This window comes from Boleophthalmus pectinirostris, unplaced genomic scaffold (genome assembly GCF_026225935.1).
Source record: "Boleophthalmus pectinirostris isolate CB_2022bp ecotype Guang Dong unplaced genomic scaffold, ASM2622593v1 HiC_scaffold_6, whole genome shotgun sequence".
Taxonomy (NCBI): Eukaryota; Metazoa; Chordata; class Actinopteri; order Gobiiformes; family Gobiidae; genus Boleophthalmus; species Boleophthalmus pectinirostris.
Genome location: NW_026571447.1, coordinates 41357875 through 41369500, shown reverse-complemented (window position 1 = coordinate 41369500; position 11626 = coordinate 41357875). Strand labels below are relative to the sequence as shown.

Genomic DNA, 11626 nt, shown 5'->3' with positions numbered 1-11626 from the left:
TCAGAGCGAGAGGAGCAGAGTGGAGCCGGAGCGAACGATTGTAAAGAGTTTTTTAAGACAACTGAAGAATTTTGAGCTGAGAAAAAGTTTGTGATCTAAAAATAGGAAAAAATCGCCAACAAATCTGACATTTTTGAAGATCCCTGTCAGACGAACACGAGCAGTTTGTGATCACATTTCCTCTATGAGAAAAATCTTGTCTCGGTCCAGGGGATTTTTTCTGCTGAAGTTTCAGTGAGTTTCACAGGAAGCAGCAACACCTCCAGTTTTTTTAACAGATCCTCGCTCTCGCCTCATTCTAGACTCGTGTTACATTAACTCTAATATTAAACCCACAGCTGCAAAATGAATAAAAACGACGTCTTTGAAAACGTTTTTACAAAATACCACAGTTTTTGTGTTGGTCGTTTCATTTATTGTCTGACGTTAAACTGGTCCGTGGGGCAAAAAAGGAGACCACTGTTTTATACTGCTACTGTTGAAGCCACAGCTGCCCTGGGGTCGACTCATGGAAGCAAGACTGCCAGTCTGCGCCATCTGACCCTCAGCACACACAAACTCCACTTTCATATTAGAGAAGGTGGTTTAAGTGCCTTGCCTAAGGACACAGTAACAGTTTGGTAAACCCTGCGCTCTGCCGCCCAAGTCCTGACCAGAGCCACAACCTGCTGAAAACAAACTCACTGAAGCTACAGTTTTACTTTCACTTTAAACTAATGGTCTAAAACATGATGGTGGAGGCACTGTCACATGTAGATGATGACCTTAGGTGTGAACATGAAGGTGATGTATTACCTTAGGTGTGAACATGTAGATGAAGCCTTACCTTAGGTGTGAACACGTAGATGATGCATTACCTTAGGTGTTACCATGTATATGTAACATTACCTTAGGTGTGAACATGTAAATGAAGCCTTACCTTAGGTATGAACATGTAGATGGTGTATTACCTTAAGTGTGAACATGTAAACGAAGCCCTACCTTAGGTGTTAACATGTAGGTGAAGTCTTACCTTAGGTGTGAACATGTATATGGTGTATTACCTTAAGTGTGAACATGTAGATGATGCCTTACCTTAGGTGTGAACATGTAAACAAAGCCTTACCTTAGGTGTTAACATGTAGATGATGCATTACATTAGATGTGAACATGTAGATGATGCATTACCTTAGGTGTAAACATAAAGGCGATGTATTACCTTAGGTGTGAACATGTAGCTGAAGCCTTACCTTAGGTGTGAACATGAAGGTGACGCCGTTGAAGGCTCCGTGCAGCGTGAGGCCGCGGATCAGGTAAATGGTCAGAACGACGTACGGGAAAGTGGCAGTGAAGTAAACCACCTGCAGGGGGCGACAGGGAACAGCTGTGAGTCAAGCACCAAGATTCAAACAGAAGTGTAAAAGAAGAAAACTGAGAGAGTTCAGCTCCAGTCAAATGAAGCTCATCGAGGGGAGCAGATACACAAGTGACTTTGGAGCAGATTTACAGACTAAGAACTGGATTTTTTTAAGGACAAAACAGAGAAATAAAAACTCCAGGATGGTGCAGATCTTGTTAAACAGTTCTGCTGTGACTCTTCTGGGCGACGCTGGGGGAGTGACTCTAAAATGTCACAAAAGCTCATTACACCTTTGTGTGTGTAAAAAGCACAATCCTTATTAAGTGGAAAGTGCTTAAACCAAACAGTTTTCAGCTGAATAAACAGAAGTCAGATGATCTGGAGCCACAGAACAAAGAGCACGAGTGAAGAAAGAAACACACACAAGTCTGACGACACCGTCTCCAACAAAAACAACTCCATCAAACATATTATACTGTAATGGCTCAGGTAGTCATACACACACGCACACACAAACCCAAACACACACACACACACACATCTTTAGAAATACACTGCAGAACTTGATCACACAATTTAGGTTCCAAACTGCACAAAATTAATGATAAAAACAGAACCCAGCTCATGTGGTGAGGAGCTGTGAGTCTCATGTTGTGTTTTATACAATAATTTAAACTGACCTCGATAGAAAAGTATTCCAAGTATTCAGACACAGTACTCACAACTCACAGTACTCACAGTACTTACAGTACTCAGCACTTACAGTACTCACAGTACTCACAGTACAGTACTACAGTACAGTACTCACAGTACTACAGTACTACAGTACTTACAGTACTACAGTACTGTACTTACAGTACTCACAGTTACAGTACTTATACAGTACTTACAGTACTTACTACAGTACTACAGTCACAGTACTCACAATACTCACAGTACTTACAGTACTCACAGTACTTACAGTACTTACAGTACACAGTACTCACAACTAAGTACAGTACTCACAGTACTCACAGTACTACAGTACAGTACTACTACACAGTACTCACAGTACTACTCACAGTACTACAGTACACAGTACTACAGTACTACAGTACTCACAGTACTTACAGTACTCACAATACTCACAGTACTTATAGTACTCACAATACTCACAGTACTTACAGTACTCACAGTACTTACAGTACTCACAGTACTTACAGTACTCACAGTATTCTCCATCAAACCCATTGAATCACTTTTTAAAAAGCCATAAAAATATTGGACAAGAAACCTCTCATTTCACCACTGCACTATTTTAGACTAGTAGAATCTGCTTAATTTTAATAATTTTGTTGATTTTAAATATGGATGTTTTATCTGTAAAGTTTTGCAGGGACTTGCCCCCCTCCATTACTGGATTTTATTAAAGTAAAGTGTGTCAGTGGGAACTGTGAGCTCCACAAAGACGCAACACATTCAGACAAACTGTGTCTCAGTCAGAGGCACAAAACTTTAGAACAGTTTGCCACTGTCAACAAGAGAAACTCCAACTATTGACACTTTTAAAGGAAAACCAGACTTGTGGACACTTTTAGTATAAAACTGTCACTTATTTTTGTTTTTTCTGTTTAATCTGTGGTGTTTCCTGCTGAGGGACGACAGATGAAAATGAGCATTCTTGGTATAATCTGTCATATTTACTCTGCAGTGTTGTAGATGTTCATTAATATACACTGTCCCTATTAAAAAAAAAAAAATAATAATATATATATATATATATATATATATATATATATATATATATATATATATAAACTACTCTGACGGCCTGTGAAGGGAAACATGTCACAAAACACATTTTACTGCAGGTCAACGCTCTGTAACCAGTGTTGGGAAGTTTACTTTTAAAATGTAATACAGATTACAGATTACACACACCAGAATGTCGTTTGTAACATAATCCATTAAATTACTTAAAGTGAGTAATGTAATCTGAATACTTTGGATTATTTGATTTACTGTAGAGAAACAAAGACGAGGAAATCTTCACATAAGAAGTTTTGTCTGATAAAAGAAAATAAAAAGCCCAAACTTTACTGAACCAAATTAAAAATATTATTGATAGAAAATGAAGAAACACGTCCACACAGCAGGATTTAGACCTGTTAAATCCTGTTTTAGACCTGGTTTAGACCTGGTTTAGACCTAGTTTAGATCTTGTTTAGACCTGCTTTTAGTCCTGATTTATTCCTAGTTTAGTCCTGTTTTAGTCCTGGTTTTAGACGACCTAGTTTAGACCTGGTTTAGACCTGGTTTAGACCTGGTTGAGATCTAGTTTAGACCTGGTTGAGTTTCCGGGAATCAGTGGAATTTCAACAAAGTAACTGTAATCCAATTACCACTCACTGAAACAGTAAATGTAACTGAATACAGTTATTAATAATTTGTACTCTGATTACATAACTCCAGTACATGTAATCTGTTACTCCCGACACTGGCTGTAACTAAACACATAATTGTGAGAGTCTTTATATTTTTCCGTCACTGTCATTGTCCACACTTCCTCTGGTGCAGTGTTCAGTTTGTGCGTCGTGTGTCATGTTCTGTACACTCGTCGTGTGTCATGTTCTGTACATTCGTCGTGTGTCATGTTCTGTACACTCGTCGTGTGTCATGTTCTGTACACTCGTCGTGTGTCATGTTCTGTACACTCGTCGTGTGTCATGTTCTGTACACTCGTCGTGTGTCATGTTCTGTACATTCGTCGTGTGTCATGTTCTGTACATTCGTCGTGTGTCATGTTCTGTACACTCGTCGTGTGTCATGTTCTGTACACTCGTCGTGTGTCATGTTCTGTACACTCGTCGTGTGTCATGTTCTGTACACTCGTCGTGTGTCATGTTCTGTACACTCGTCGTGTGTCATGTTCTGTACACTCGTCGTGTGTCATGTTCTGTACACTCGTCGTGTGTCATGTTCTGTACACTCGTCGTGTGTCATGTTCTGTACACTCGTCGTGTGTCATGTTCTGTACACTCGTCGTGTGTCATGTTCTGTACACTCGTCGTGTGTCATGTTCTGTACACTCGTCGTGTGTCATGTTCTGTACACATGTTCGTGTGTCATGTTCAGTACACTCGTCGTGTGTCATGTTCTGTACACTCGTCGTGTGTCATGTTCTGTACATTCGTCGTGTGTCATGTTCTGTACACTCGTCGTGTGTCATGTTCTGTACACTCGTCGTGTGTCATGTTCTGTACATTCGTCGTGTGTCATGTTCTGTACACTCGTCGTGTGTCATGTTCTGTACACTCGTCGTGTGTCATGTTCTGTACACTCGTCGTGTGTCATGTTCTGTACACTCGTCGTGTGTCAGGTGTTATGTTCCGGACCACAGCAGGACTTCAGTCTGAGTTTGTGCTTACAGAGCTTTTCTCTCAGTTAATTATTCACATATTTAAAGCTCCTATATGGAACTTTCTAGAGGTGACACATCTCCTGCATGAATCCAGACAGAAATGGAAAGTTAAAACTGCACTTCGGAACATTGAAGGATCCATAGAATATTTCATGTGTAAGTCCCTATGGAGCTGTTTTAACCTTTTGGTCCCTTTAGATCAGTGCTTCTCAATTATTTTCTGTCATGCCCCCCCCCCCGCGTGACTATAAATAGTATCATTTGTCTATAAACTAGTTATAAGTGCACCTGTGCGTGACACTGCCACCTTATATGACGCCAACAACGCTTGCTGGTTTACTGAAGTAGCAGTCACAAAGCGGGATGATTGTCGGCAATATTCGGCACGTTTTCGCTGAAAAATCTCAAGCGGCTTATCAGAGTGATCGGGGTGTAATGTATTTAAGTGACGCCTTAATTTATTGGGCTTCATGCTGTCGGCTGCCAACATTTTTAGACGCAGTAACACACCGGTCTTTCCTCGTCTCCCACCGTAGTCACAGTGAAGCCAAGCGCTACATACGCTTCGTCATATTTCCTCGTCTTAGCTTTCGGGAGATTTTCGTTTGTCTCTTTATCTCCGTCTCTCTCCGTCTGTCTTCTCATCCCTGTTAAATATTTTTCCATGGTGTCACTTGAGGGTCTGCTACACTTCGTGTCTACACTTCATACTCAAACTCTGTGCTGTGTGCAAAGCGTGCATGCTCAGTGCAAACAAAACTCCTACACCACCGAGCGAATGCTCCCTGCGCACACTCTGCCAATGAGAGCGCTCTGCCCCCTAATGTAGTGGAAGTGCAATTGCACTTTATTCTAAAGGCCCGTTCAGACCAAAGCGTCAAAGCGTCCACTTTCTATGTAAAGTCTATGTGGACGCGCGACTAGAGCGTCCTGCGTTTTTGCGGCGCGTTTTCGGCGTCAGCGCGGCGCGAATCTGGCGTCAGCGCAGCGCGTCTTCAGCGTTTTTGGCGTCAGCGGCCAAGACGCGCGTCCAAGGCGTCAGCGTCAAGAAGTTGAAAATGCTGAACTTTTCGCGTCAGACGCGCCGCGTCAACCAATCAGGGACGAGTATCCAGAGACGCAGCGACGTTATTATCAGGAGAAGAAAAACCCGAGAACCAGAACGAGAACCACAAACATGAACGGAGAATAAGGACGGACTACTACTAGACCGGACAAGACGGACTAGACCGGACTAGACCGAGACTAGACCGAGACTAAGGAGAGACTAGACCGAGACTAGACCGAGACTGACTAAGACGAGAGAGGACTAGACCGGACTAGACTAGACCGAGGACCTAGACCGAGACTAGACCGAGACTAGACTAGAGGACTAGACCGAGACTAGACTAAACAAGGACTAGACCGAGACTAGACCGAGACTAGACCGAGGACTAGACCGAGACTAGACCGAGACTAGACTAGACCAGGACCTAGACTAGACGGGACTGATCCAGTGTCATTAGCGGAGTAGTAAAATATATAAACACCCAAGTCGTCGACCCGATCTCCTCCGTTGATGTTTTATGTCATAAAAACACTCTCTCAGTCTGGTCTGACATTGTTTCGGGAAAAGAGCGGGACCGGGCTCTTGTTTCCAGGGCAACGGACGCGCGTCAAGTATTTTTGTCCCGTTCGTCCACGGCGTCAAAGATGCGCGTCGGGGGCGTCTAAACTCACATGCAAAGGCTCCAAATAGAAGCGACAAGGCGTTTTTTGACGCTTTGGTGTGAACGGCCCTTAAGACAGTAAAAAAAAAAATCTAAATAAAAAAATAAAAAAGCATGCTCCCCGAGGTCAAACGCGCCCCCCTTGACGGAGCCTCGCGCCCGGGGGGCGCGCCCCACTATTTGAGAAGCACTGCTTTAGATCAAAATAAATGACGACACAAAGCGCACGGAGGGACACGAGTATCAAACAAACACGAGTATCGAATCGTGACGCCAGTACCCAACGATTCAATATTATATCAAATATCGCTGCATTTCTAGTGTCCAGAGTTGACATGGCCGTAAACATCAAGACGACAAAACACCACATGTTGTGTCCTCCTCCTGTGGAGCTGCACTTCACTCTGGAGCAGAGTTTTTACATTTGGACCAAAATGACGACGCGACTCTGCCCAAACCTACAAGTGTCAAACATTAAGAAAATAAAATCTGAGTTGCAAAGTCACCGTGTGTCACAGTCACTCACAGTGTGTACGTCAAGTGTCACGTACAGTACAGTGTGTACGTCACGTCACAAACAGTGTGTCACAACAGTGTGTACGTCACAGTGTGTACGTCACAGTGTACGTCACAGTGTGTGGTCACAGTCACAGTGTGTGTCACAGTGTGTGTCACAGTGTGTGTCACAGTGTGTGTCACAGTGTGTGTCACAGTGTGTACGTCACAGTGTGTAGGTCACAGTGTGTAGGTCACAGTGTGTAGGTCACAGTGTGTACGTCACAGTGTGTAGGTCACAGTGTGTAGGTCACAGTGTGTAGGTCACAGTGTGTACGTCACAGTGTGTAGGTCACAATGTGTAGGTCACAGTGTGTAGGTCACAGTGTGTAGGTCACAGTGTGTAGGTCACAGTGTGTACAGTGTGTAGGTCACAGTGTGTACGTCACAGTGTGTCACAGGTCACAGTGTGTATGTCACAGTGTGTAGGTCACAGTGTGTAGGTCACAGTGTGTAGGTCACAGTGGGCGTGTCCGTCGCAGTGGGCGTGTACGTCGGCGTGAACACGGGGCTCGAGTCGTACCTTGCCGGTGGACTTGACTCCGTGGATGATGAAGAGGTAGGTCATGACCCAGGCGAGCAGGAGGCACAGGGCCTGTCCCATGTGGAGGCCTCCGTTGGTCTCGATGGACGGCGAGATGTTCAGAGTCTCTCGGTAGAAGAAGTACTGAGTGGGCGTGGCCACGCGGCACTCCTCCAGAGGCTCCGTCCGATTGGCTGAGAGAGGACAGGTGGACCAGGGAAGGACGGCCTACAGACAGCACCACGAGGTTCGTGAAGCACCACGAGGTTCATGAAGCACCACGAGGTTCGTGAAGCACCACGAGGTTCGTGAAGCACCACGAGGTTCAATGATGTTCAATATTAACATGACGGGTTTTGTGGGCGAGGGACATTAACAGGTGAATTACGATGAATTAATTACAAAAAAATAATGCATTAAAAATATGAACATATTGAACATAGGTCAGAAGAGTCTGTTTGTTGTAATATTGGACCTTTAACTGATGAAAAACTATGCTAAAGTTTGACCACAGGTTCTATTCACCGAACCAGGAAAAATTAAGAAAAAAAAGTGTTTGTGTTTGTGTTCGAGGGGCGAGTGTGTAGAACAATCTGAGTGATGATTTAAAAAAAAAGTCTAACACTGTAAAAGCCTTAAAAAAAAAGAGTATAAAGATATAGAATGAATGAATTATGCATTAAATTTGGTTTGTTTTAATTTATATTTTGTCTCTTATACATAGAGTGAGTCATAAGTGAAACTGTAAATACAAACCAGGACTAAGACCGAGGACGCTGCTTTTCTGTCGTTGTTTAACAGGATTTAGTGTTAGAAGAATTTTTACTTCAGCCTGAACCTTTTACTCATCATCCATGAGGCTGGAGTCTGTGTTTGTTTTGTTTTGTTTGGCTGCAAAATGACCCAGTAAACTTCTACTTAAAAAATAAAAAGCACCAAGTCCTGATCGCACTGAGTCGGTGTGGTGCAGGTGTTTGGCAGGAGTTTGGCAGGTGTTTGGCAGGAGTTTGGCAGGTGTTTGGCAGGAGTTTGGCAGGAGTTTGGCAGGTGTTTGGCAGGTGTTCACCTGGAAAGAGTGGAAGAGGTACCAGAAGCTCCAGCCGTTGATGATGTTGTAGTAGAGGCAGACGTAGAGCGACGTCACCACACTGGCCAAACCTGCACACGACACCAGGAGAGTTAAAAACACAGACAGTAAACAAAACGAACCCATGAGCCGCTGGGTTCATGACATGAAGTGAACATGAAGCACAACATCCTCGTCTCTCTGGACCTGCTGCTCTGAGACTCGTCATTTTGGTGTTAAATTGTTCGTGTTAACCTGCTCTACATGATCCTGAGGTTTTTATTTCACTGTTGTGTCTCTACATAAATTCCTGTTCCTGATACTGAACTCAGCTCCTGTAACTGCCGACCTCATGAGCTTCATTTGACTGGAGCTGAGCTGTGGTGACGTCACAGACTCTTCTGACAGATCTACACGACTGAACATGATGTAGTTTCTGCAGATTCTCAGTGTAACATCATGTACAGACTGTGGCTCTTCTACATGACCAGACTGGACACCGAGTCTGTGTCTCTTGTTTTAACTCAGGTCAACACAAATATTGTAACAGGTCTGGGGGACGGGTCAGACTAAGAGAGGTTCAGAAACCTTTTATGATGAACACAGTTATGTCCAGTTATGTCGCCCGGATCAGCGTCAGCGGGACCCGACTCTGGAGTCAGGTCTTTGGTGTCTGGTGGTCGAGACTTTCCCCCTGGAGCCCGACCGAGCAGGAGGAGCAACATGGGGCCGTCCTCCTGTGCACCCATCACCCGCGGGAGGATCCATGGGGGGTCAGTGTGTGGAAATCTGAGCAGTGGTCGAAGGTGGGGGCCTCAGCGACCGGACATGGAGACTGGCTCTGGGGACATGTGAAGTGTCACCTCGCCGGGGGGAGGACCTCGAGCTTGTGTGGGAGGCTGAGTGTTACAGACTAGATACAGTCGACCTCATCTCCACGTGCAGCTCAGACGCTGGAACCCAACTCCTTGCGAGGGGCTGAACTCTCCATTTCTCTGGCGTTGCCCGTGGGGAGCGGCGGCGGTGGGCAACGCAAAATTCCTCACAAAAATTCTTACAAAAATCTTGCTCAGCAAAACTGGAAAAATATGGTCCTCAAATTCTTTTAACCAGTCTGACTATAATTTACAGTTTGTACGGTCGTTGCTGTTACACGATGTCGTGGCCACTACTTTGCCGACCTTGTTGGTTCGATTCCTGCCGCTTCGTCCTTTCCTCGCACCTTTGCCACAACTTTTCTCTTTACAGTCACGACAAAACTCCGTTCCGGTCTGAGAAGCTCTTAAAAACTCATCATTCTAACAAAAATCCAAAGTAGAGAAACGGGCCGTTAGAGTTTCTATACTGAAACCAGCACCAGGGAAAAGTCTCGTCAGCACAAACGAACTAAGACAGAATCCCTCTGCTGCGTTATGTAACCACACAGACGTTGTTGTTGTCCATTAAAGGGACTTTAACCTGAAGATTTGTGCTGCATTTTTGTGCCCCTGACAATTATTGACTAGACTCCACATTTTTACATAAGAGAGTCTCCAGATACTCCACATATTTGGACACAATAACACGGAGACAAAGTTCAGTCGAGTCGATAGGACCTCGTCGTTTCATGTTGCACCATTCACCAAACAAAGGAAATGTCAATGAACAAATCTCACAAAGTAGAGTTTTATTCACTGAAAACGGCAGTAAAACTTGTTATGGACTCAGGTCAGTTTGTGTGCGTGTGAACCAGACTGTAAAAGGTAAATGGTCACATTTTTATACAGCGCTTTTCACCTTGAGGCACTCGAACGATTTACGACAAGGAACCACCACACATTCACACACACACACGCACACACACACACACACACACACACACACACGCACGCACACACACACACACACACACACACACACACACGCACACACACACACACACACACACACACACACACACACGCACACACACACACACACACACACACACACGCACACACACGCACACACACACGCACACGACACACACACACACACACACACACACACACACACACACACACACACACACACACACACACACACAACACACACACACACACACACACACACACACACACACACACACACACACACACACATGCACACACACACACACACACACACACACATACACACACACACGCACACACACACACACACACACACACACACGCACGCACACACACACACACACACACACACGCACGCACACACGCACACACACACACACACACACACACACACACACACGCACACACACGCACACACACACACACGCACACACACACACACACACACGCACACACGCACACACGCACACACGCACGCACACACACACACACACACGCACGCACGCACACACACACACACACACGCACGCACACACACACACACACGCACGCACGCACACACACACGACACACACGCACACGCACACACACACACACACACGCACACACACACACACACACACCAGAGTACGCAGACCTCGATGAGCTTCATTTGACTGGAGCTGAACTCTGTGGGCGTCTCTAAATGAGTTTGTGTCAGATTTTCAGAGCTCAACAAATGTCCAAGTGTTTTAAAAAAGCCCTAAAATCTTCAACAATCTTCAGCAAAATATAAAAAATTTGCGATACGTGCGTCACTGTCACCGAAAGACGCTAATGACATGTGCATATTTTATTTGCATAATTAACTTCAAAAACGTGATTCAACCGTTTACAGCCTAAATTTCATTTTTAGTGGGTCTGTTATTATGCACAGGATTTGTTTTTGTTTGTTTTTTTCACACCATGAGAAAGAGCTAAAAACCTCTACCGTTTGTCTTGTTATTTTTTTTATCACCTTACTATTTTTTTGTCTTGTTATTTAAATTTTTTTGTCTTGCTATTTTTTTTTATTTTTTTTTATTTGTCTTGCTATTTTTTTTTGTTTTGCTATGATTTTTAATTTGTTTTTGTCTTGCTTTTTAAAAAAATTTGTGGCGCTACTTTTTAATTTTTTTTGTCTT

General features: G+C 44.1%; 1 protein-coding gene across 2 annotated transcripts in view; it reads right to left on the bottom strand.

The window, feature by feature from the left end:
* LOC110173790 (sodium- and chloride-dependent transporter XTRP3) overlaps positions 1-11626 on the bottom strand; it is a 35075-nt gene that overhangs the window by 13057 nt on the left and 10392 nt on the right. The window contains exons 3-6 of one of the 2 annotated variants that reach the window (XM_055164065.1): positions 8593-8684; positions 7527-7754; positions 1230-1340; positions 113-143 (exon numbers count right to left, since the gene is read on the bottom strand). In XM_055164065.1, coding sequence (XP_055020040.1) covers positions 113-143; positions 1230-1340; positions 7527-7754; positions 8593-8684 — 462 coding nt within the window. The remainder of the gene's footprint in view (positions 1-112; positions 144-1229; positions 1341-7526; positions 7755-8592; positions 8685-11626) is intronic. The other variant, XM_055164066.1, reaches the window with a different exon arrangement.